At 37.2% G+C, this 27,736-nt stretch overlaps 1 protein-coding gene across 20 annotated transcripts in view; it reads left to right on the top strand.

Annotated features, from left to right (window-relative positions):
• Positions 1-27,736, top strand: part of LOC106868262 (dedicator of cytokinesis protein 7) — a 175,959-nt gene that overhangs the window by 133,230 nt on the left and 14,993 nt on the right. For all 20 annotated transcript variants that reach the window (XR_016242868.1, XR_016242866.1, XR_016242867.1 and 17 more), the window contains 14 exons: positions 1,492-1,588; positions 3,807-3,909; positions 7,419-7,550; positions 8,697-8,849; positions 11,957-12,115; positions 13,026-13,202; positions 14,403-14,519; positions 16,713-16,856; positions 20,088-20,219; positions 21,676-21,810; positions 23,340-23,429; positions 25,782-25,872; positions 26,047-26,192; positions 27,546-27,689. Coding sequence is in view for 16 of the 20 variants with exons in the window: in XM_089356432.1 (XP_089212558.1) it covers positions 1,492-1,588; positions 3,807-3,909; positions 7,419-7,550; positions 8,697-8,849; positions 11,957-12,115; positions 13,026-13,202; positions 14,403-14,519; positions 16,713-16,856; positions 20,088-20,219; positions 21,676-21,810; positions 23,340-23,429; positions 25,782-25,872; positions 26,047-26,192; positions 27,546-27,689 (1,820 nt within the window). In the remaining 4 variants the exon portion in view is untranslated. The remainder of the gene's footprint in view (positions 1-1,491; positions 1,589-3,806; positions 3,910-7,418; positions 7,551-8,696; positions 8,850-11,956; positions 12,116-13,025; positions 13,203-14,402; positions 14,520-16,712; positions 16,857-20,087; positions 20,220-21,675; positions 21,811-23,339; positions 23,430-25,781; positions 25,873-26,046; positions 26,193-27,545; positions 27,690-27,736) is intronic.

Raw genomic sequence — 27,736 nt, 5'->3', positions numbered from 1 at the left:
TGTTTTAAGTTACATCCGGTGTGATTGTAGGGTTTTGATGTAAGGGAGATTTGGCTGTTGTTTCTAACAGGTCATGTGACCATGCAAATGTTTCTTGCCTTAATTAATTGAATTGACCAACTGTCTTGGGAGTAATGGAGAGTCAGTTATTTTTGACTAGATTCAGAATACTCCATACCTTCCAAGCTAGAGGATAATAATGAACTTATTGTATACAATGCTCAGGTGCATTATCAATAATAATACAAAGTTCCTGGCTTTGACTAAAAGAAAATACAGGAGATTCACTTGTGATTTTATTCAATATTATTTCCCTCTCAGATTCACACACTTATCGCAGCACCTCCTCATATTTATTGAAAATGTGAAGGAACAGCTGTTCTAGTTTGGGTACTAACCAATTCTCTGAAAAATAAGCAGGATGTATTCTGGCCCTATATTTTCTGTTATGATCAACATACTGAACCCTCAAAAGTCTGGTTTAATTTTTGCTGTAAAGTAAAAACGATTGAGAAGATAATGTATATTGGAGTACAGACTTATGAGTAGTCACAAATTTGTATTAGATTAGAGATTCCTCTCTTTGTCTTTCTCTCTCCCTCCTCACCCCATACCTATCATGTTTACCCTACAAACATCAATTTGCATACCTTCAGGTTGAATAACAATCACAGCAATCTTCACTGGTCTTGTAAAAGTTCAGGGCATCATCCTTCTCCTTGTAGTGAATGATAACCAAAGTGAATATCCTTAGGCCATCATGTTTTATTTTTCTGTGGAGTATACTGTTCCAGAATTTGTGTAATAGGAAGTTTATTGAAGGAGATTTACAGAAGGAGTTATATTGATGTTTGGATAGTCTCTATTTGCTTAGCAAGAGAATAAAGACCAAGTGTCTTTTGGAAAACAAAGAAGAATATTATAAACTAGGAGATTATCTGTTCCCCACCAACTTAGTTTTGCAAAAATCAAAATGAACCTGTTACACAGTGTCTTAAAAAGATAACTCGAAAAAGCTTCATCAATGAAATGATGGAAATGAGCTGTATAGAAAGATAGGGATGGAGCTAGTGAAGGAATGAATTAAACTTCTAAAAGTTATTTGTTTGTATTATTGTTTAACTCTGAGTCAACCATGATCCAGCAGACTTTTGCTCAAAGGCATTCAAGCGGTGATACTCTCATCTTTTTGTTTTCAGGCATGGTATCTAGAATTATATAATCCCTTACTGTTTTTAGATGGTAGGGTGTCATTTGAGGAAGATTTGGTCGCTATTTCCTATGAGTGAAGCAGCTCTGTACAGGCTCCTTCATGTAAATATATGGTAACATTGTCATAGAAAAAGATATTGTTGATAATGCTGTGATACTTTTATGAGTTGGTGATATTTTGCTGTAGATGGTTGTTAAGGGTTTATTGAATAGTTAATTCTCTCCTGTGATGAGTATTTGAGTTAGTATGGGACATAACTATTCAAATTTATTTCTCAGGTGACCGTACACCTCCATCAGGGGGCTCGGAAGGAAGTCGTCTTCGCTGGCGGAAGGACCAATTCCAATGGAAACAGCCTCATGAGCACTATGAAAGGTATGTACTGCATCCCGGTGAAATCTAAACCATTTTATGTTTTGTAGGATTATCACTGGCTTCTCTTCAAATCATGGAATGTGAAACTAATGAAGGTTACGCAATATCTCATGACAATCAGAAATGTTGATTTAAGTCTTAATAACATTTTTATGAAACTTTGTTATTTAACCTTTATGCAAGTGACTGACCAAAAGATGGTTATACACAATGTTTTATCTGTATTGATGATTTATGCTTGGTGTGCCAAGCAATAATTGTGTCCAGCGCTGGATTAACCATTAAGCAAAATAAGCACATACTTAGGGCATCAAGGGAAGGAGTGGGCACCACAGAAATGGTAAATGGTTTATGGCACAAAAGAAATCAATTTAAACTTGCTAAAATAATATTCAGGATGCCTTTATATAGATACAGATGTGCTACCTAAGATTAATTTTGAGGATCTGATCAAAGACTTTGCGATTTAAAAAAGTAGGAGGAAACTTTTCAAATATAAATAAAATATAATTATACAAAAATAAACATTATTTTCCCTCTTACTGTTTTGTCTTGTTTTGAAAAATAAAACTTTATTTTATGGTTTGTTATTGTTTATATTTTGAATTACATAATCTTTTATGGGGAAAATAAAATCTTTTAAGTACTTAGGGCCTCAATGGGTCTTAATCCAGCCCTGATTATGTTTGTTGTGTATATGTATAGACACATGTCCACAGTGAAATGCTGTTGAGCCATAATGTCATGACATAAGTACATATATACAGAATATTGTTATTATAAGAAGGATAATAATAATAATTTTTCGAATTTAAATAATGTTTTTAGATTACAACAAAAATCATTTATAAATACCACTTAATATTTATTTCTGATTTGTTTGTGTATTTTTGCCCCTTAAAACCGTATATAACTTTATGTGTGATTGCAAATTCAATCAATTAGTCTTATTGTAACTACTTGTTTACCTGACAACAAAGCAATTCAAACATTTTCAGTGTCGAAGTTTTGAATTGAAGAGTTGATAGTTCTCATCCTGTTAGCACTACAGCTATGTGTTTGTGATCAAGGTACTTGTCACTCCACACAGCCTTGTCCACACTGTTGTATGTGGATATATTATAACTAGATATTTATCACTACTGTAATGAATGGAAACACTCTATATTTAATGTTTTTCATTAGTTTGCTGTACAAGTTCAGGTCCACGTAAGCTTGACATAGTCAACAGGAAACCGCTTTACCTTACTTTCTCTTCTAGTACAGCTATAAAATGAATACCTTGTGATATTAACCTGTGTTATTTTACATTTTAAGTTCAAATCCTACCAGTCTTGATTTTTTGTTTTTATTCTTCCCGTGTGACTTGATTTTTTTTTTTTTTTTTTTTAACTGATTCACAACCAGTTGTGATTTAGTACATTAGTTGTACTACTCTGTAGCTCTTTCTAGGTGATTCACAACTAGCATGATAAGACTTGTGTGGTTAATTGAAAGTTAATCCTAGTGAGACTTGAACTCCAGCTGTTTTTATCTGTTATCCTTTGCTTATTTCAGTCTTTGAACTGTGCCTTTGCTGAAGCACAGACTTGAAGGGTTTAGTCAAACAAATTAACCTCAGTACTTATTTTCTTAAGTCTGAAATATGTTGATTTCTTTTGCTGAACTGCTAAGTTATGAGGACATAAACAAACCAACACCAGTTGCCAGGCAGTAGGGTGGGGGGAAACACAATCACAAAAGCGCACACACACACACACACACACATACATATACACACACAAACACATATATATATATATATATACATATATACACGCACACACACACACACACACACATATATATATGACAAGCTTCCACACAGTTTCTGTCTGCCAAATTTACACACAAGGAATTGATCAGACTAGGGGTACAGTAGATAGTGCTGCAGAGTGGACTGAACTTAAAAACACATTGTTGCAAAGCATGCTTCTTAACCACATTGCCATACCTGTACCATTTTCCTTCAGAGCAGGTACATCCATTCCACCCATATTCACTTTGAAAACCAAGATAAAAGGGGTTTCAAACAATACCAATTGTCTTTAAGAAAGGAGGAAACAGCTGATAAATATTTTTGTTGTATGATGTTATGAAACATGATGTTGCTCTTAAGTGATGTTTATCATTATTAAACATTTCATCTCTTTCTCTTCCGTTTCATCTCTCTAACCAGTCAAAAGTTCAGTCGTGATGTGGAAGTCGATGCCCATGTAGAAGGCAACCTTGCTTCAGAAGTCAGCATGGTAGCGCTTGATACTTTGGAACTCATCGTACAGGTTTGTTACCTTTTACTTTGTTCTTGTCTATATTTTGCTAATTTTGTTTGTGGCCATCCCTGTCTGTGTGTTCCTTGTACATGATGAGTAATGTACAGTATGAAGTACCTTGGAGCAAGAGATAAGTTCTCTGTGATCCAAGTCTATAATCACAGTTTCAGTTCCTAGTTGAAGTTGAGTTGACTTCATTTTTTTTCTATTTGTAAGAAACGTTTAAATACCAGGACCTTTTTATACTAGTGAGAGACTGAAGTAGTTATAGTCAGTTATTTAGCCTGCTATATAATATTGGCATTGGACCTATTCAAAAACATTTTTTTGTGTGTGTGTGTATATATATATCATCATCATCGTTTAACGTCCGCTTTCCATGCTAGCATGGGTTGGACGATTTGACTGAGGACTGGTGAAACCGGATGGCAACACCAGGCTCCAGTCTGATTTGGCAGAGTTTCTACAGCTGGATGCCCTTCCTAACGCCAACCACTCAGAGAGTGTAGTGGGTGCTTTTACGTGTCACCCGCACGAAAACGGCCACGCTCGAAATGGTGTCTTTTATGTGCCACCCGCACAAGCCAGTCCAGGGGCACTGGCAACGATCTCGCTCGAAAATCCTACAGGAGCCAGTCAGGCGGTACTGGCAACGGCCACGCTCAAAATGGTGCATCTCATGTGCCACCCGCACAAGAACCAGTCCAGGGGCACTGGCAACAATCTTACTTGGCTTGCCGGGTCTTCTCACGCACAGCACATTTCCAAAGGTCTCGGTCCGTAGTCATCGCCTCGGTGAGACCCAATGTACGAAGGTCTTGCCTCACCACCTCAGCCCAGGTCTTCCTGGGCCTACCTCTTCCACGGGTTCCCTCAACTGTTAGGGTGTGGCACTTTTTCACGCAGCTATCCTCCTCCATTCTCACCACATGTCCATACCAGCGCAATCGTCTCTCTTGCACGCCACAACTGATGCTTCTAATGTTCAGCTTTTCTCTCAAGATACTTACACTCTGACGGGTATTCACATTGACATTACACATCCAACGGAGCATACTGGCTTCATTCCTTGCGAGCTTACGTATGTCCTCAGCAGTTACAGCCCATGTTTCACTGCCATGTAGCATGGTTGTTCGTACTCATGCGTCATACAGTCTGCCTTTTACTCTGAGTGAGAGTCCCTTTGTCGCCAGCAGGGGTAAGAGCTCTCTAAACTTTGCCCAGGCTATTCTTATTCTAGCAGCTACACTTTCAGCGCACCCACCCCCACTACTAACTTGGTCGCCCAGATAGCGGAAGCTATCGACTACCTCTAGTTTTTCACCCTGGAATGAGATAGAAGTTGTTTCCTGTTTGTTTGCAGTCTTTATTGCACCTGAACATCTGCCACAAACAAAAACTAACTTGCTAGTTAACCTGCCTTTGATGTTGCTGCACCTCTTATGTGTCCATAGCTTGCACCAGGTACATCTTATAGAGTTACTACCTACTCCTTTTCTACATACTGAGCAGGGCCATCTACCTGAAGGGGTTTGTGTTTTATCTACCTTCCTACTTATTAGGATTTTGGTTTTAGCTAGGTTAACTCTAAGGCCCTTCAATTCTAGACCTTGCTTCCACACCTGAAACTTCTCCTCTAGTTCTGATAGTGACTCCGCAATTAGGGCAAGGTCATCAGCATAGAGGAGCTCCCAGGGGCAACCTGTCTTGAACTCCTCTGTGATTGCCTGGAGGACTATGGTAAATAATAGGGGGCTGAGGACGGAACCTTGGTGGACCCCTACCTCTACCCGGAATTCATTGCTGTACTCATTTCCAACCCTCACCTTACTGGCAGCATCTCTGTACATGGCTCGCACAGCTCTCACTAACCATTCTTCTATCCCAAGTTTCCTCATTGACCACCAGATAAGGGATCGGGGGACCCTGTCAAAGGCTTTCTCCATGTCAACGAAAGCCATTCTCCATGTCATATATATATATATATATATATATATATATATATATATATATATATATGTGTGTGTGTGTGTGTATATACATATGCAAACCTTTTCCTTGACTTACGACCTATGTGACATTCAACCGTCTGCATTTACAACCACAAAAAATAAGGAAATGAAAAAATTAGTAAATAAAAAAATCAATTTTCAGATGCTGGGCAGCTGCATATGATAAGTATGGCAGCATCTGGCAACGTAGGCCTCCCTTAGACCCAGGCATCCACTGTCTGTCACTGTCTCTTACTCAGTCACTTTCAAGCATCAGTTGCATTCTGATGAAAACCAACGTTGAAAATATAAATCCAATGTAATGACCAGATCGACTTACAACCTGTTAGTTGGAATAGAACTCGGTCATAAGTTAAGGAGAAGGTGTATGTATAGATACATGTACACACACACAGAGTAGTAAGAGAGAAAAGACTAAAACTTTGATTTATAAAAAATTAAATGCAGATATGCAGTGGAAAATGAGTAGAACTTTCAGCAGTTATGATGACATCTCCCAATATGTTTTGGATAATTTAAACCACCTTAGCAAAACAAAAGTTGTACACTCTAAAGTCATGTTAAGGCCTGGTAGTTTTGTGTTGCGCTATGTTTTCTGATGAGTAAAAGATAGTGCTGAGGAAGTCTTTGAAGACCAGTATATGTCCAGAGTTGTCACTATAACTTCGTAAGTTCAAACTCATTCCTCACTGCATATTGCACTTATATATCTGTATATATGGTTGGCGTTAGGAAGGGCATCCAGCTGTAGAAACTCTGCCAAATCAGACTGGAGCCTGGTGTTGCCATCCGGTTTCACCAGTCCTCAGTCAAATCGTCCAACCCATGCTAGCATGGAAAGTGGACGTTAAACGATGATGATGATGATGATGATATCGCATGGGAAATAGTCAGTGGATAGGTTGGTGTAATCAGTTAGCACACTTACTGCAAATATAAGAGGTGTGGATTCAATTCCCACACATACTAATACTCACTTTTTCCATTGTGGGCTTATATGCCCCAATATTAGACTAGTTTCCTTAGTCAATACTCAGTGAATGCTTATAGGCTTAAAACTTATCATTATCATTATTAGTAGTAGTAGTAGGAGGAGGAGGAGGTAGCAAAATGGTTAGCCGTATTTCACCTGTTGCTATGTTCTCAGTTCAAATTCCGCTGAGGTCGACTTTGCCTTTCATCCTTTCGGGGTCAATAAATTAAGTACCAGTTACGCACTGGGATCGATGTAATCGACTGGCCCCTTCCCCCAAATTTCAGGCATTGTGCCTATTGTAGAAAGGATTATTATTATTACTATTATCATTGTTGTTGTTATTGTTATTTACACAATTTTCACTAGTCATCATTTCTTCATTTAATGCAAAATATATAATTAAATATTTTTTTATTTTATTATACATATATTACACTTGACAGTTTCTTTATTGCTTTTCATTTATATATATATATATATATAAACATATACATATTGTGAGTTCTTGTTTTATATATTTATATTATCAGATTGCCCAGTCATCGATGGAGATGCCTACCCTCGGTTACGCGTTGCGGGTTTTGTTACACAGTCTTGGCTTAAATCAAAGCACTGCAGTATTGCAACACATGTTAGCAACACAGAGATCACTAGTCAGCAAGGTTTGTTTTACATATTTTCCACATTTTCCGTATTCTTTTATTCTTCTTCTGGTATCAATCTTTCAACTGCAGCCATGCCGTGGCACTACCTTCAAGAGTTTTAGTCAATTATGTTAGTTCAGTATATGTTTGAGTTAGTTATTTATTCTGTTAATCACTATGGTTTTCTTCCCAAAGTGCTTTCAGTTTGACAATGGTTTATGCTGGCACAAGTATGGGTATAAATACACACTTATCTGTATGTATGTGTGTCGATGATGGCTTAGCTGGCCAAAACCTCAAAGTCACTGTCAATATTGTTCTTGTTAAAGAATAATGAATTCATACTTTACCAAGTGTATTGAGAAATCTTTCAATTTGATGTAAAATTGTTTCTATCATAACATAAAAACAAACATATGTATATATCCATAGAAATTGCAAAAATAACTCTTACTAACCATGAGCTTAAAAGATTTAAGGAATACTTGTGTATGTGTATCAATGAACAGACATTACAAAAATGAATCCAAAGACCTAGTGTTCAGTACCGGTAATTAAAAAACTAATAGATAGATTGGTTTAATTGTCTGACCATCTGTGAGATTGTCTCTTTAGTAAAACTGGTAGAGTATCAGACACAAAAAATACTTTGTAATATTTGGTTCTGCTGAGGGCAGCAAGCTGGCAGAACCATTAGCACACCGGGGGAAAATATTTAGTAGCATTTCATTCATCTTTACGTTCAAATGTTCAAATTCTGCCAAGGTTGACTTTGCCTTTCATCCTTTCGAGAGTCAATAAAATAAGTACTATTAGAGGACTGAGGTCAGTGTAATTGACTTACCCCTCCCCTGTATTGCTGACCTTGTGCCAAAATTTGAAACCAATATTTGGTTCTGTCTATTTAAATTCTGTGGTTACCTTGCTTTCCTACTTCTGAGATTTATAAGATAAGTACCAGACAAGGTACTGAGCCAGGGGTCCACTATAGTCTCTAAAAGTGGCACACCAGTATGGCCATAGTTCAGTAACTGAAACTTGTAAAATAAGTAAAATGTACCAGATGTGCTTTTTATTACTCAATGTTTTAAATATGTTGATGTGTAATTGGTTTTATACTATCTCTCTGAAACTGATCACCATCACCCTTTTGTTGTTTTACAGTTCCCTGAACTTCTGTTCCAAGAAGAAACAGAACAGTGTGCTGATCTCTGCCTACGTCTACTACGTCATTGTAGTTCCTGTATTAGCAACACGCGGTCACATGCAGCAGCTTCCCTCTATCTACTTATGAAACAGAACTTTGAGATGGGCAATGTAAGTCAGACATTGTGACTTAACAGTTATTTGTGTGTGTTTTTCTGCTTGTTAAAATATGTATGAGTATTTGTATCTATATATATTTCTGTATTTCTATCTGTGTGCATGTGTGTTTTTGTAGATATATTTATTTCACCTAATATATATTTTGTATTATTTATTCTAATGAAAAAGGAGAGATAAATGTAATTTGATGTTCAGTTTCAACTTCTATATGTTGGTACCTGTGAGGAAATATAAGTGAAATGGAAATTCCAGTGGTCTGCACTTCTGAAGCGGTATTGAGTAAAGTGTTTAGAAAAATATGTGTTATGTGTGTGTGCAGTTGTAACAGCAGCACTTCCCAAATGTAAGAGCAGTACATTAGTGTGAGTTTTATTTGAACTGTGTAGATAGTCAGCAACTCATCTGTGCTGAAGTATTTTGTGGTTCTAGCAAGGCAGGTTAACTTTTGTAATACACATTTGCAAATGTTATACATGTGGGTTGCAATGAGACACCATCTATAATTGTGAGCTCTATGATTTTTACATGTGTATTGTTCAAGGCTAGAGATTTGATACATTTCTCTTTTCATATATATATATATATATATATATATATATATATATATCATCATCATCATCATCATCATCGTTTAACGTCCGCTTTCCATGCTAGCATGGGTTGGACGATTTGACTGAGGACTGGTGAAACCGGATGGCAACACCAGGCTCCAGTCTGATTTGGCAGAGTTTCTACAGCTGGATGCCCTTCCTAACGCCAACCACTATATATATATATATATATATCGTCATCATTTAGTATCTGTTTTCCATGTTGGTATGGATTAGATGGTTTGACTGAAGCAGGTAAGCTGTAGGGCTACACCAGGTTCCAATCTGATTTGGTATGGTTTCTACAGCTGGATGCCCTTCCTAATGCCAACCACTACAAGAGTGTAATGGGTGCTTTTTACATGCCACTGGCACGGGTGCCAGCTGCATGACACTAGCATCAGCTATAACTACAATTTCACTTGGCTTGATGGGTCCTCTCAGGCACGGCATATAGCCAAAGGTCTCAGTCACTTATCATTGCCCTGTGGGGCCCAATGTTCAAAAGGTACTTTTTACATATCATCATCATCATCATCATCATCATCCGTTTTCCATGCTGGCATTGGTTGGATGTTTTGACTAGAGTTGGTGAGTGGGAGAGCTGCACCAGGTTCCAGTGTGATTTGGCTTGGTTTCTATGGCTGGATGCCCTTCCTAATGCCAATCACTTTACAGTGTTTGCTGAATGCTTTTAATGTAGCATTGGCACAAGTGCTTTTTAAGTAGCACCAGTACAGGACTCTTGCAGGCCAATCCTCTTCACCAGGGTGAGTCTTTGTATTGTTGAAAGAGACTAAGTTGTCATATCTTAATTAAAGGATATTTTCTAGTCTTCTCTCAAACACATATGGCATGTCAACATCCTGCCTCTGTTAAGCTTTTCGGTGGTCAACTTGGAATCTATATTTCATGAATAATAAAAGAAATTACCTAACTACTGTTTTATTCTCTTTTACTTGTTTCAGTCATTTGACTGCGGCCATGCTGGAGCACCGCCTTTAGTCGAGCAAATCGACCCCAGGACTTATTCTTTGGAAGCCTAGTACTTATTCTATCGGTCTCTTTTGTTGAACCGCTAAATTACGGGGACGTAAACACATCAGCATCGGTTGTAAAGCGATGTTGGGGGGGACAAACATATACACACACACACACACACACAAATATATATATATACATATATACGACGGGCTTCTTTCAGTTTCCGTCTACCAAATCCACTCACAAGGCTTTGGTCGGCCCGAGGCTATAGTAGAAGACACTTGCCCAAGGTGCCACGCAGTGGGAATGAACCCAGAACCATGTGGTTGGTAAGCAAGCTACTTACCACACAGCCACTCCTGCGCCTTTATACAGACTATATACAGACTAATTAAGGATTATTACTCCCTTGAGCTAATTTCAGAATTGCAGTTTACCAAGTTGATAGCATGATTGTGTTTAGCTCACTGTTTAATGCTCTGGCACTCTGACATTGAACTGGCACTCCATTGGTTACAACAGTGAGGGTTCCAGTTGATCTGATCAGCAGAACAGCCTCTTCATGAGATTAACCGGCAAGTGGCTGAACACTCCACAACCTTTAACATAGTTCTCAAGGAAATTCAGTATCACACAGAATGTGGCAAGGCTGGCCCTTTAAATTACAGATACTCCTCATTTTTGCCAGCTAAGTGGACTAGAGCAACATGAAATAAAGTGTCTTGCTCAAGGACTCAACACACTATCAGGAATCGAACTCCCAACTTTACAGTTGTGGGCCAAATATCCTAACCACTAAGCCATGCTTGAGACATTATACATGTTATTACTAACATGAAACAATGTCATCACTACACTGTTATAATCACCTTAATTTTTTGTATGTTTTATATTATAACATTACCAAGGTGACCTAATTAGCTGTTGGGGTGGATGTTCTGAAAGTATAGCTGACAGAGTAAGAACAGGATGGTAAAAGTTTAAGGAGTTATTACCTTTGCTGGTAGTGAAAGAATTTCATTTCTGAATGAAGAGCATATTGTATGATGATTGTATATATTGTGAGATGTTGCAGGGTAGTGAAATATGGTGATTGGACGTTGAGGATGGGAAAAGGTAGTAAAGAAATGAAAGAAGCTTGCCCCACTGGATGTGTAATGGCAGTGTGCTTGAATGACAGAGTGCAAATGAGCTGAAAGAAAAACTGGGCACAATAAGAATTAGATGTTATGTACATGAAAGGAGACTGTGTCATTATGGTGTATAGAAGATAACAATTGGGTAATGAAGTACCAAGTGGAAAAAAACTTGTAGAAGAGGAACAACTTGGAAGAAATGGTGAGAGTTGATTTCTGCTACAAATGGTGAGATTCTGTACACATGGAAACCTATCCAATCACAGTAATACAGGCATATAGCGATGAATGAATGGTGGTGTCAATTTATTTATATGTATATTTGTTTTATGTCATTTACGTTTTCTTCATATTATTTGTTCATATTTTATCCTGTTTTTGCTTCTAGAATTTTGCACGTGTAAAAATGCAGGTGACAATGTCACTGAGTTCGTTAGTTGGACAAAACCAAAAATTTAATGAAGAATATTTACGAAAATCTCTAAAGACAATTTTGACATACGCAGAAGCTGATGTTGAGTTAGTAAACACCACATTTCCTGCACAGGTATATTTTGTTGTTCTCATTTGATCTCATTTCATGTCATACAGTTTGGTAAACTGGTGACAAGAACTGATGCTCCTCTTCACTTTGTTGTCGTTAGTATGTACCAAGTTGTGCATTTTGATGATAGATATTTCATCATTGTAATCCTTATCCTCCACCTCCTTATCATCATCATCATCATCATCATCATCATCATCATCATCATCATCATCGTAATTGTCATTACCATCATCAGTGTCATTGCTGTTTCATCACCATCATTAAGATTGTCGTCCAGAGCACCAGTTGACTCTACTTTCTAAGTGTGTTAATGCATATGTGAGGTGTTTCTCACTACACTGTTTGAGAGTTTGGCTGGCTTTTCTATGTGCATTCATCAACAGATACCAGAGCTACAGAAATTCAGTTTCTAGCAGCATTGGTGGTGAGATGGTGATACTCTCTCCAACCTTTGTCATCAATCAGCTTCTGTGAACAAGAGGACAAGATGAAGCGTGAATATTAGCAGTACAGAGATTCATACTACTACTATAAAATGTCTAACCTCAAAGTAGTTTTATGTCTGTCATTATCTGAACCAGTGGCTATTAATTATTTTATAAAGTGGACACACTGTTACATTAGAAGCAGTGTCTGTCCTATTTATACTGTGGATATACTATTTTACTTTTATACTGTTTCAAACTTATGCATGGTAAGACTGTACATCATTATCAAAATTGCAGAATCAAGGAAACATCTGCAAAATATTTTTAAAATTATCTCCTTTGCCCCTTTTAAAAGTATTGTGCATTAACACTTATAGTTTTGTTTTTTTTTTTGTTTTTGGTTATAATTACATTTAGATATAAATTATTTCTGGTACACTGCATTAACTTTAATGGCCTAGATGTTCTGAAATATCTTCTAGGTACGTGACTTGGTATTCAATTTACACATGATTCTGTCTGATACCGTGAAAATGAAAGAATTCAATGAGGACCCAGAAATGTTAATAGATCTAATGTACCGTATAGCAAAGGGCTATCAGACATCACCTGACCTACGGCTCACCTGGTTACAAACTATGGGATGCAAACACAGTGAGGTAGGTACATGCATATTTTTACTCCTATTGTTGTATGTCTTCTCACCTTTGACCAAAAGTACAATAGCTGTGAGTTGTTGTTTAACCCTTTAGCATTTAAACCGACCATATCCAGCCAAAAGTATTCTGCCTATTCTATGTTCAAACTGCCCAGATCTGGTCTCTCACACCAACCCTACAATATCGTTTTAAGAATTAACAGCTACCTCATCAAAATTTCATAACTACGAGATAATGCATGATTAGTTCAAAATAATGTGGATAAAAAAGCATTAATTATGGCAGAATGATGTGAACACTAAAGGGTTAACCCTCTTCCAGCAGACCTTTTATGATTACATATCTTTATTGTTTGACCATCAATTTCTTATCATTAGGTGACTTGTGTCCTTCACATTTTTAACTTACACTTTTAACAAGTAGCCTTTGGCCGCTATCATCTGCTGTTTGGAAAGGAATGGTAAGCAAATCCTGATGAAGTGTTAAATAACAATGAAATGACCCAGTTTGATATTCAGCCCAAATGGATGTAAAGGTCCTTGTGGACTTAATTTCACAGCAGTCGTCAGTACTACCTGACTGGCCCTCATGCCGGTGGCATGTAAAAGCACCCACTACACTCTCGGAGTGGTTGGCGTTAGGAAGGGCATCCAGCTGTAGAAACTCTGCCAAATCAGATTGGAGCCTGGTGTCGTCTCCTGGCCCACCAGTCCTCAGTCAAATCGTCCAACCCATGCTAGTATGGAAAGCAGACGTTAAACGACAACAACAACGATATGGATATGTGCCTGTATATATATTTATTGATTACTTGTACTGTAGAAAAGGTTTTCAGCTGTCAGCCTTGTCCTATAATATAAATGAATCCATAAATACATTTCTTTATAACCATAGATGTTATACTCATGATTATTGTGTCTTTTACTGAGGCACAGTATATCTAAAGTGCCCTTTCTGTATTAAGCATATAAGTTGTGATTTGGTGGAGGTTTGGCTGCTATTTCTAGCAGACTGATTTATTACATAGGAGCACCCTTGTTGGTTTTTCGTTTTCTTTGTATCTATCTGGTTCTTGAAGCTAAGTTGTAATGTTCATTAGTAATCTTGGAAAACTGCATTTAGCCATTCATTCTTTAATCTCCATCATTTACCAGATCTTTTCATTTAATTCACTTGCCTACTTCCTGTTTTCTTCTACAGCGAAAGAACAATGCAGAAGCTGCCCATTGTCTCATCCATGCAGCAGGTTTGGTGGCAGAATACCTCAATATGTTGGAAGACAGGCCTCACCTACCGGTGGGCTGTGTCGACTTTCAGGTCAGTAGTTTCAGTTTACTACTACTACTACTACTACTACTACTACTACTACTACTACAACTACTACTACCTAACCACCACCAACACCAACATAACCACCATCGTCGTCATCGTCATCATCATCATCCATGTTATTAGTTTTTCATTATTGGATCTGTGTAATATAGCCACATTTCTACATTTAATGAGTAGGTTGTTGTCTTGTATCAGATCAGCCCTGAATTAGCAAACTTATCAAAAACATTCCAGTCATGACCTTCATGCCTTATTGAAATTATCTTGGACTACATTATCTAATGTGTCCTTTCATTTTTTGAAGACAGGAAGGCCTGATTTGAGGGAAATTTGGCTACTATTTCTAGCATAACAAATAACCACTATGTAGAGACTCATTCATTGGTTCATTGCCAGGTATGTAATATTCATAGGCAACAACTAGTTCTTCCTTACAACCAAACTATAGCTAAGAGTTCAGTTATTACTACTTTCGGATCACACTGGTAAAATAAGAGGATATTGCTAGTATCCAGTGATATGACACTCTCTGTCCAATATTTGCTACACTGAGGGCAGCGAGCTGGCAGAATCATTTGCATGCCGGATGAAATGCTTAGCCGTATTTTATCTGCCACTACGTTCTGAGTTCAAATTCTGCCTAGGTCGACTTAGCCTTTCATTCTTTCGGGGTCAATTAAATAAGTACCAGTTATGCACTGGCGGTTGATGTAATCGACTTAATCCCTTTGTCTGTCCTTGTTTATTCCTCTATGTTTAGCCCCTTGTGGGCAATAAAAGAATAAGAATCATTTGCATGCCAGGCAAAAAGCTTAGTAACATTTTGTCCGAAAATCAAATGGAAATTGTAGTTGTGATACCTGTTCTGATGGCACGTAAAAAGCACCAACCATTCGTGGCCATTGCCAGCCTCCTCTGGCCCCTGTGCCAGTGACATGTAAAAAGCACCCACTACACTCACGGAGTGGCTGGCCTTGTGCCAAAATTTGAAAACAATATTGGCTACACTGCTGCAAAGGTATCTACACAATTTAACTGGACTTATAGAGACCCTGTGTTATTCTCACTCACTTATAAATGGTTAGGAGAATCCTAAAGAACTCACTTTTCTAAGTTAATTAGTGTTTAAATAAAATGTCCTCACCTCCTTTTTGGGTGCAATATAGTTATCACAGATATGCATAGCTGTAAACCACTAGTTTGTTGAGACACCACTGAAGGATCAGTGCACCAGTAATATACTGAAGTTTCATCATTCATTTATGATACTTCTCATGTGTAATTAAATGAAAATCTTCATTTAGATGAGTCACAGACAAAATGCAGCCCACAGGCCTTACTGAACGGTGTGCTTTATTTCACATGGAAAATAACGTTTATTAATATTCTTTAAAAGTGTGGCCTGCCTGATGAAGAGTCATGTCTCACATGACCCACTTGTCAAAAAAGATTTCCCATGCCTGATTTAGATCCTGACTTTAAGTATGTTCCATCTCTTGTTGCAAGAGGCAAATTATGTGACCTATGTATGAATAATGTGTTTGCTGTCTTGCAATGAAATATGAATAGTGATTACAGATGGTTTAAAGGGATTGGAGAGAAATATTGAGTCAGGTTAAGTGAACTTGAGTTGCTAACTTATGAGAAAAGTGGAATGCAGACCCATTGAGAAAATGGCTGAGTACCAAAAGTATTGGAAAATTTATGCAAGAAAGATAAATTGTCTTAGTTGTCTGTGATAACTTCATTCATATCCAGGATATTTCATGCGAATATTAAATTAAACTCCAGTACTTGACTGACACTTTATTTTATTGTCAACCTCTCTTGAAGATCTGAAAGCAAATTAATACCCTCAGCAGAATTTGAACTCAAAATGTAAAGGGCCATGATTAAATACCACTGACATTTTGTCTGCTTTTCAAATAATTTTGCTAATCCATGAGAATGGATGTAAGTTGCTATGGGAAGAAATATTTCATTAGTAGTAGCACTAACGGTACCTACAGTGGACACTTGTATCAGAAGCATTAGAAGAAATTGGATTTGAGAACACTGGACATTGTAGATAAGATCACAACAGAAATGAAACGTGTGGGAAGATGCTTCGTTAGACTCATCCAACTCAAGTTTAAAATGACATCTTTTAACACTTTTTTTTCTTCTAAATTCTCACAGAAAATTTCTTCCAATGTTCTTGAAGAAAGTGCAGTATCTGATGATGTTGTTTCACCTGAAGAAGAAGGTATTTGTACTGGCAAATATTTTTCAGAAAGTGGCCTTATTGGTCTTTTGGAACAGGCCTGTGGTTCCTTTTCAATGGTGAGTATATCAGCTTTTGTTATCATTATATATATATAAAACAGTCCTTGTGTATATCCTCTTGTTGTCTGTTATTGTTAATTTTATTGTTTATTCATTTGAAGTAACCATTTATATATATGTGTTGTTTTTGTTTGTTTGTTTCTTCTCGAACCATTCCTGGCTCATAAGGGCCGGTTTCCTGTATTCATTGGCGTATAGGTTCCCCACCTTGATGGGATGGTGTACCATCACAGGTGAGCTGCTAGATGCAGGAGGAAAGAGTGAGAGGAAGCTGTGGTGGAAGAGTCAGCAGAAGTTCACCATTACCTTCTGCCTGACCTTAGGTGTTTTGCTCCTAAACACACACATCACCCGGTCTGAGATTCAAACCCACGACCGCAAGTCCACTACTCTAATCACTAGGCTATGTGCTTCTACTATATGTGTGTGTGTGTATATATATATATATATATATATATATATATAGATGAGATGCAGTTTGGGTTCGTGCCAGGTAAAAGCACTACTGATGCCTTATTTCTAGTGAGACAGTTGCAAGAGAAATACCTAGCCAAGGATAAACCTCTGTACCTGGCTTTCGTTGACATGGAGAAAGCCTTTGACAGGGTCCCCCGATCCCTTATCTGGTGGTCAATGAGGAAACTTGGGATAGAAGAATGGCTAGTGAGAGCTGTGCGAGCCATGTACAGAGATGCGGCCAGTAAGGTGAGGGTTGGAAATGAGTACAGCAATGAATTCCGGGTAGAGGTAGGGGTCCACCAAGGTTCCGTCCTCAGCCCCCTATTATTTACCATAGTCCTCCAGGCAATCACAGAGGAGTTCAAGACAGGTTGCCCCTGGGAGCTCCTCTATGCTGATGACCTTGCCCTAATTGCGGAGTCACTATCAGAACTAGAGGAGAAGTTTCAGGTGTGGAAGCAAGGTCTAGAATTGAAGGGCCTTAGAGTCAACCTAGCTAAAACCAAAATCCTAATAAGTAGGAAGGTAGATAAAACACAAACCCCTTCAGGTAGATGGCCCTGCTCAGTATGTAGAAAAGGAGTAGGTAGTAACTCTATAAGATGTACCCGGTGCAAGCTATGGACACATAAGAGGTGCAGCAACATCAAAGGCAGGTTAACTAGCAAGTTAGTTTTTGTTTGTGGCAGATGTTCAGGTGCAATAAAGACTGCAAACAAACAGGAAACAACTTCTATCTCATTCCAGGGTGAAAAACTAGAGGTAGTCGATAGCTTCCGCTATCTGGGCGACCAAGTTAGTAGTGGGGGTGGGTGCGCTGAAAGTGTAGCTGCTAGAATAAGAATAGCCTGGGCAAAGTTTAGAGAGCTCTTACCCCTGCTGGCGACAAAGGGACTCTCACTCAGAGTAAAAGGCAGACTGTATGACGCATGCGTACGAACAACCATGCTACATGGCAGTGAAACATGGGCTGTAACTGCTGAGGACATACGTAAGCTCGCAAGGAATGAAGCCAGTATGCTCCGTTGGATGTGTAATGTCAATGTGAATACCCGTCAGAGTGTAAGTATCTTGAGAGAAAAGCTGAACATTAGAAGCATCAGTTGTGGCGTGCAAGAGAGACGATTGCGCTGGTATGGACATGTGGTGAGAATGGAGGAGGATAGCTGCGTGAAAAAGTGCCACACCCTAACAGTTGAGGGAACCCGTGGAAGAGGTAGGCCCAGGAAGACCTGGGCTGAGGTGGTGAGGCAAGACCTTCGTACATTGGGCCTCACCGAGGCGATGACTACGGACCGAGACCTTTGGAAATGGGCTGTGCGTGAGAAGACCCGGCAAGCCAAGTAAGATCGTTGCCAGTGCCCCTGGACTGGTTCTTGTGCGGGTGGCACATGAGATGCACCATTTTGAGCGTGGCCGTTGCCAGTACCGCCTGACTGGCTCCTGTAGGATTTTCGAGCGAGATCGTTGCCAGTGCCCCTGGACTGGCTTGTGCGGGTGGCACATAAAAGACACCATTTCGAGCGTGGCCGTTTTCGTGCGGGTGACACGTAAAAGCACCCACTACACTCTCTGAGTGGTTGGCGTTAGGAAGGGCATCCAGCTGTAGAAACTCTGCCAAATCAGACTGGAGCCTGGTGTTGCCATCCGGTTTCACCAGTCCTCAGTCAAATCGTCCAACCCATGCTAGCATGGAAAGCGGACGTTAAACGATGATGATGATATATATGTATATATATATATGTATGTTCATTCCTTATCAGTGATGGTCCTGTCCTACCAGGCATCATAAGTTTGAAATGTGTCAAATTTTGTTGCTTTTATTATATTTTTGCCATTTTAACCACCCTGCATTTCTCATAATTTTTGATCCTTTGGCGCTCTCTCGCTCTCTCTCTTCTCACTCTCCCTTCTCTCGTTTTTCTTTCTCTCCTCTCTCACTCATCCCTCTCATTTTTCTTTCCCTCTTCTCTCACTCTCTCATCTCTCACTCTCTCTCATATGTATTAACATGTGCGTCTTATCTCTTATCTTCTCTATATGTGTCCCCTCTTTCACTATTATACTCACATACACAGTCTCTCACTTGATCTCCCTCATTTTCCCCTCCAATCTTATATCAAGTGTTTAACTTAACAAAGCCAAACATGTACCATGTGACTAATTCTGTTTGCTTATCTAAAACCATAACACTTAATTTGTCTTCAACCTTTATTTATTTGACATTGTGTTTGGCAGGATTTATAGCTTTAGACTCATGAAACTATTTTCTTCCATTGACACCCACCCATTTTAATGGTGGTTTTATCGTTGATTGGATACAACCAGTATAGGACTGGTATTTTATTTAATGACTTCAGAAAGATAAAAAATAAATTCAGACTTTTCCAGCATTGTAAATCAGAATATAGGGACCTAGGTCCTCTACTGTTTCTAGTACCCTACTATCCTTTCTGTCTTTACAATAGTAACAATCTAGTCAGCCTCAACAATCAAGAAAGTCTTGTATCCCATCTGGCCTTAATGGGACACTATTCATATTAAATATTTAAGAGCTTACTGCAAAAACTTTAGAAGAAAGTTTGATTGTTCTAGAGTATGGTATTGGGGCACTGCCCCAATTGTTTAAGTATTTTATAAGTACTTATTTTGTCTGGGGGATATCTAGGGTTCATTGCGATAGTTGAAACTAGTAAAAGAACGATTTTTTATCTCCTTTTTTTTTTTTCTTTTTTGTTAAACAACTCTGTTTTCCTTCTTATTTTACAGTGTGGCATGTATGAAGCTGTGAACGAAGTATATAAAATTTTGATTCCAATACATGAAGCAAATAGGGATTATAAAAGGTTGGCACACATCCATAATAAACTACATGAAGCTTTCACAAACATCATAAAAATGGTAAGATATTTTCAACATTTTTTTTAGCCTACACTTGTAGCAAATAAATTCAGATTTCCCTCCCTAGTTTGTGGTTCATAATTGTGATGCTTCAGTCTATTTGATTGACAAATGGGTTTCACTCAGACTCCATTGTTGAAGTTTTGTGATGGCACTGATATTTCAGTAGTAATGATATAAAGTTAGTAGAATTTATATGGTTCATTGTATTCTGTATGTAAACTAAATATTTTGGCTGCTGCTATTGTTTCTAGCCCTTTATATCATTGAAGGTATCACGGGTTAATTGAATTCATTGATAAAGCAGATTTCATATATGCTGAGATAGACATTCGTTAGAGTGGCTTTACTGTTGCCGACCCTCATGTCCCACAAAGCTACTGAAATTCAGCACTATAAGCTAACTGGCATCATTATAATGTCTATTTTATTTTGCTTGCTTTGGTGGTTAGGTGTAAAGTTGCTATATTGTCATTTAAGCCCTGATCAAGCAGAACTGTGATCAAAGGTATACCAACCATGACCATCCCATTCTTCTGTAAGGTGGTAGGATGGGATTTGGGTGAGATTTACTTCCTTTTTATAACAGGTTCACATTGAGGCTTGAAAAATTGCCGTGTCTCTTAACCCTTTAGCATTTAAACCAGTGATATCCAACCCAAATATTCTATATTCAGACTGGTTAGATCTGGCCTCTCACAACTACCCTACAATGTCATTCTAAAAATAAACAATCACATCATTGAAATCTCAAAGCTATAAGACAATGCATGATTAATTCCAAACCATGTGAATAAATAAGCATTACATTTGACATAGTAATCTGAATACTAATAGGTTAATCATGTATCATCTCTATCTGTGAGACCATATGTCTTCAATCTGACCTTTCATGTCTTCCTTGGTGTGGTCTTATCATTTTCTCAATGCAGCAATTGAGAGCCATACCTATTAATTGTACAGTGTCCTCATTACTGGCACTCTGTCAGTTAATGTGCAAGTGGTTGAACACTCCATAGACACGTGTGGAGTGTACCCTTAACATAGTTCTCAAGGAGATTCAGCATGACATGGAGTGTGACAAGGCTGGCCCTTTGAATTACAGGTACTACTCATTTTTGCCAGCTGAGTGAACTGGAGCAACGTGAAATAAAGTGTCTTGCTCAAGGACACAATGCACCACTGGGAATTGAACTCACAACCTTACGATCATAAGCCAAATACCCTAGCCACTAAGCTATGCACTTTCACAGTGCCCTCATTGCTTACATCAATTATACCATATCAACTTATGATGATTGTAATTGTGTATGATTTTATGTATGAACAAAATATAATCAATAGATGTAGTAAGGTTTATTAATTTATATAAAACTGAGACTTCATTTTATAACTACTCTGAGTGTTCTGATCCTCTTCTCTCTCTATGAATATATATATATATTGTTATTTTCAGGAAGGAAAACGAGTTTTTGGAACTTATTTCCGAGTTGGTTTCTATGGTCACAAATTTGGAGACCTTGATGGAGAAGAATTTATATACAAGGAACCAGCCATTACGAAATTACCAGAAATTTCTCATCGACTTGAAGTATGTTTTTCCTTTGTTCCATTAAGATGTTGTTGTTGTTATATTCCTTTTGTAACAGATTCAGTTAGGTTGTTGTTTTGTTAAAGGGTGACATAAAATAAAATACTAAGAACAAAAAGCAAATCTCTGGGTTTTGGGGTTTTTTTTTATTGAGGTTTATCAGGAGAAAGGGACAATGAACATGACCTGACTGATCTAGTTGATGTTCAGCTTGAATGGCTGCAAAGCTTGAACAGGAAGAGAATTACTGTTGTTGTTTTCATTGCCCAACAGAAGTTCAACTTTGCAATTGAGTTGAAACCATTCTGTCATTTTCCTGAAGTAGTTCCATAGGTCCAGTATCTTTCTACATCTTCCTAGCTGTAGAATGGAAGAGACGTGGGACATCATGTGGAGTAATCCCATTGCAATCAGGACATATGTTGGGAGTTTGTTGATTTAGTTGACTCTGGACCAAAATCTGGAGTGCAATCAGTCAAAAGTGAACATTGATTTTTTTGGTAGGCATTCTTTCTTCTAATTGATTATGAGCTAGTGTAGTGGTGAATAGTCACCTAATAGTATTTGAGGCTTGAGGCTTTCCATCATATCCTTAACCTCCAAACTGTGAAATTTTTTCCTTGGTTTTTCCTTTGTTGAATATTCTGAGTCATTCTTCTACAATGGCAAAGAAATTCCTGATGTTCTAGGCAGGAAGGTTTAAATATAGTGAGCAGTGTGGGGTCTGAATCTCTCACTAACCACTATAAACATCAGCTGGGTCAACTGGAATTGGATGGAAGTAGTGTAAAACTAGCTAGTTGAGAGGAGCAGAGGCCATTGTAGTAATATGAGAAAATGTATCTGAAGCAAAAAAACTCCTTCATGCACTGCCAACAAATTCTCTTTCATTCTAGCTATGGTAATCATGATTGTTGTCAAATCAGAGAATAGATCCTTGTTATAAGATTGAATTCAAATATTTTTGGCAAAACCCTTCATCATTAGTATCCACCTCTTTTCAGGGTAGATTAATTTATTCAATGTTATGAACTTTTTTAATTGGCTTTATGGTAATAGACCTGCACTTCCTTTAAACTTGAAGAAAACTAATGTTTGCCTGTATCATAAAAGTTCTGCATTTTTAAAATGACTATTTTCACTTGTATACAATTATTATAAGACTGTAGTGCCTCCCAAAGTAATGTAGTGTAAGCAAAAGTAAATGTGTGTGTGCATGTATTGACACAAAAGATAGCTAGCCACACTAGTTGTTTTGATATATGTTGTTTAACATTTTAATTTCTTATTATTCCAAAATCAAATTTGGCTTGACTGAAGTTTACCTTCCATTCCTTTAGAATCTGTAAAATTAGTACAACTGATAAATATGAGAAGATTTCATCTATTATATCTCTTCTATTTCATTTCTGAACAAAAAAAAAGCATAATAAAATAGATATCTGTCAGTTGCAATAAATCATTATTATTATGTTTATGATATATTTTCTTTATTTAACTAATTCTCCAATTCTTCTCTGTATTGTCAGTCATTTTATGAAGATCGCTTTGGTGTTGAGAATGTTGTTATGGTGAAAGATTCAAACACTGTAGAACGACAAAAGCAAGATCCCGAAAAGGTAAGTCTTTCAGTTTAGTATTAAAAAAGATGAATGAAAATATCACATTCATTGCAGCAGCTCACTTGTTTGTCATCATATAGTGTGCTAAGCAAAGTCTAATCAATCTAGTTGAGAACATACCTAAACTTAGAGGTACTGGGTTCAAGTGTAATGATTTCAACTGCTAGTAATCTAAATTAGTTGGGATTTTAGTATCATTCTTTGCTGTTGAGGTGAAATTGGTGTATAGATAAGGTGTCAAACTGACTTGTTATGCATTCTGTGTTCAAATCCACTGTAGGTATGTCATTATGTGTACTGACTCCTCTCTTTATCTAGGTGTCTATAAGAATAGCTATCAATTCATATAGAAATGTTACTTGAGGTAGACCTGATCCTGAGATAAATTTATCTCTCAACAGTGTAATGCTATGAAAATTGAACAAAATACTGACCTCCAAGCTGAAGAGATTTTTATCATTCTATATACATGGCTGTGTTGTTAAGAAGTTTGCTTCCTATTTGCATAGTTTTAGGTTCACCCCTGCTATGTATTCCTTGGGCAAGTGTTTTCTGCTACAGCCCCAGACTGACCAAAATTTTTTGTAAATGGATTTGGTAGATGGAAACTAAAAGATCATTGTGTGTATGTTTATTAAATGTATGTCTGTGTGTCTGTTTGTTTACATCTTATTCATTTCTATGAAAGTTTTAATTTATGAGTAGTGTTGTTAAAAAATCATCCATTCATTTATGCCATCGCTCTCTGCCATGTCTAACACATGAGACCATGGGAAACAGACGTGAATATGCACAACAACAAAGAAATCTATGTGAAAATAGAGCAGTAGAGTCTGTGAAAACTAGTGATTGTCTGTGGGTAAATTATTTTGCTGAAGGAAGGAAGAAAGATCTTACACCTCAGGCAGAACCCTTTGTCAAAGAGAGATGAAATGTTTAGTGGTGTTGGCAGTGGTGGCAGTGGTTAAATAGGTTGGGTGATGGGGGTGGGAGTGTTGTGAGACAGATAGAAAAATTTAATAGCAAAGAATAATGGAAGTGAAAGGAAAGCAGGTGTTAGTAGGAGAAAAGCAGTTAAAGTGAGAAGAAAAAAACTTACAAAAATGCTGACAAATTGGAAAAATAACATATCTATGTTTTTAGCAAACACTATATGATCATGAAAGTCATAACTGAATTGGTGGTTGGTCTACCCTAAGCAAAAAGATTTACAGATTCTACAAATGATAAAATAAATATGGTTGGTTGGGGTACAATCAAAGTAGATGACTTATAATTAAGGGCAAGTTTTGAGCTTGCTATTTGAGAAGTAAAGGGAAATGTTACATATAGAACATGAGCATTAAAAGATGCCAGTGTGTGTGTATGCTACAAAAGAAAGAACTCTAAACCTAGAGATTGCACAAGATTTTGTCATTTTTGAAAAAAAACTTGAAAAGATAAGAGCAGTTTTAAGATTAGAGGAAAGGAATTGAAAGTAAGAGAGGATAGTTTTTAAAAGAGATAGAGCCATGAGTTGTAAAAAAAAAGAGAGAGAGAGAGAACTCTGTCTTCTAGTGTGGAGTAAGAGTATTGGAACTGTTTCAGTGGCTTGGTCTCATGGATGTCTTATTTTAGCTATCAATTCAGATAACCTTGTTTGAGGCATGTGGCTTAAAGGTTAGGGTGTTGGACTCATGATCATAAGATTGTGGTTTTGTTTCCTGGATCAGGTGACACATTGTGTTTTTGAGCAAAACACTTCATTTCACATTGATCCAGTTCACTCAACTGGCAAAAGTGAGTAATCCTATGCGGGACTGGTGTCCCATCCAGGTAGGGAATATATACACCACAGAAACTGGCAAACCAGCCCTACGTATCTGTATAACTCAGAAAGAATCTTTATCATTATCCTTTTACTCTACACACTACATGTTTTCCTCTATTATTGTAAATCTCTATATCTGTAAGGCTCTGTTTCTATCAAGCTGTATCACTTTAAAATTCTATTACTAAAACTCCTATCATTATAAAAATTTATCATAAAACTCCTGCTATAAAATTCTGCCACTGTAAAGCTCTAATGTTATCAAGGTATGCCATTGTAGCTCTGTTACTGTATCTCTCTCTATTTCTATAAATCTCAATAACACTAAAAAGTTCTACTTCTAAAAATCATTATGAAGTTCTATTACTATCTAGCTTTCTTCCACTACAACCACTATGAAGGTCTATCTGTATTAGCCTTTCTTCACTATAACCATTATAAAGTTCTGTTGTCAAGCCCAGTCAGTATTAAAATGTACTTTTATCAAGTTCTGTCATTATAAAGATTGTCATCCTCATGTTATTTTACTTTCTTACCAGGCTTATATACAAATCACTTACGTTGAGCCCTATTTTGATGCCTACGAAATGAAGGACCGGGTGACCTATTTTGAGAAGAACTATAACATAAGTATGTGTAAAGGAGAAATTTTCTTTCCCTTTTAAGATATTGGTGAAACAGTGTATGCATGTGTGTAAATGTGTGTAAATGTGTATGGAGTAATTTTCACAACCCTATGATATCCCTAATTTGTCCATTGTATTGATCTTCATTGAACTTTTCTGTACTCACTATATTTTTCAGAACATTTTATGTATGCCACTCCTTTCACACAAAATGGCCGTGCACATGGAGAACTCCATGAACAGTACAAGAGAAAAACTATTCTAACAACATCTCATGCATTTCCTTACGTTAAAACCCGACTGGCTGTTATACACAGGGAACAGGTTTGTGTCAGCACTTTTTATCTTCTTTTGGCTTCTATCTTTCTCTTCCTTCTTTTCTTCTGTCTTGTGTCTTCATGGTGTCTAATTCTTCTTCTATAAATCATTTATCTTCAAATCAGGTGTGTTTTTTTTTTTGTGTGTTTGTATGTTCCATAGACCTCTTTGTTAGACTGGTGGAACCTACAAGACAAGTTCTTTGATTATACTCTCTTGAGAAATAATAATTTTTGGATGGCAAACATTGATAGAATTGAAAAGGTAATAATATATTTTGTTCTTTGCAGTTGTTTTTGAAGAAAATATATTTCAAGGTTTGTGAAAATGAAACTGTAAATTAATTCCGTCAAAGTTCATGGTTACCTTGAAATCTATCCAAACGCATTCTCCTAGCACTTCATAGATCATAGTTCAAGAAACACTGCTCTGAGTAAAAGTATAAAGGTTAAGAGTCGATAAAGTATTTTGTGAGTTCAAATCCACTGTTAGCATTTTGTAATTATTACCTCACTAAATCTGGCTGATAGAAAATGGTTCTCGATCATCTGAAATATTACCTGTGACAAATTGACTTTTGAGGTAGAATAAAGGAAAATTTATCTCTTATCTGCTTTGCCCATGAAATTGGCTTTTAGGAGCTACATGGAGCTCAGAAAAACATTTATAATTCTTCAGTTCTTTAGATATTTCTCCTTAAAAGGTGAAACATTCAAAGACCAATTGTTATTTTAAATAATCAACTAAAAAAGATTTCTTTCATTATTTTCTTGTTAGTTTAAGACAAATTTGTATTTTATAATAGAAACAGTTTGACCATTTTATGTAACTATCAAAGTTAAAGATGACCTTATCAATTGGATGTCGACCAGATAGTTTACCAGAAATGCGGTATCATTCTACTTCCAATATCTAGAAACTGACTCATTCATCAATATTCTAAGTTATTCACACCAGAGGCAATGATGACTGTCTTGAAGAATTGTTACTAGATCTGGTTCCATATTGTGGTCATTAAAATGCATATTGCCTGTATGACATTGTACACTATAAGCATCAGTTTGAGACAGGAAAATTATCAGGGATATTGTAACAGGACATAAATCATATAGTCATGGATATATCGCTTATAGAGTGACTACATTACTGATTAGACTATAGAGAGTACCCGTTATTCCCTCTTTCTCAAATAATACTTAATTTAAGGATGAGCAATGGTAGTTGATAGATATGTGGTCCTAATTCTGCCAATAGGTCTATTTCCCTTCTTCTGTCCCAAATTGGTACTTGTAATGTCTAATGTCACATTACAATAAAATCTCTGCTGTTGATTTATAATATTGCCTTTATATTTTCCAGATTATACTTTCGCCTATTGAAGTAGCAATAGAAGACATTCAGAAGAAGACCAAAGAATTGGCACTTGCATTGAGTCAGGAACCACCTGACCCCAAGATGTTACAGATGGTGCTACAAGGTTGCATTGGGACAACAGTAAATCAGGTATGACTTGAGATAGGTTTGAACTGAAGTATTGAACTTTGGATATG

Source organism: Octopus bimaculoides, chromosome 8, assembly GCF_046866305.1.
Source record: "Octopus bimaculoides isolate indiv1 chromosome 8, ASM4686630v1, whole genome shotgun sequence".
Classification (NCBI taxonomy): domain Eukaryota; kingdom Metazoa; phylum Mollusca; class Cephalopoda; order Octopoda; family Octopodidae; genus Octopus; species Octopus bimaculoides.
The sequence above is the reverse complement of the archived record's forward strand: the minus strand, read 5'-3'. Positions and strand labels throughout refer to the sequence as shown.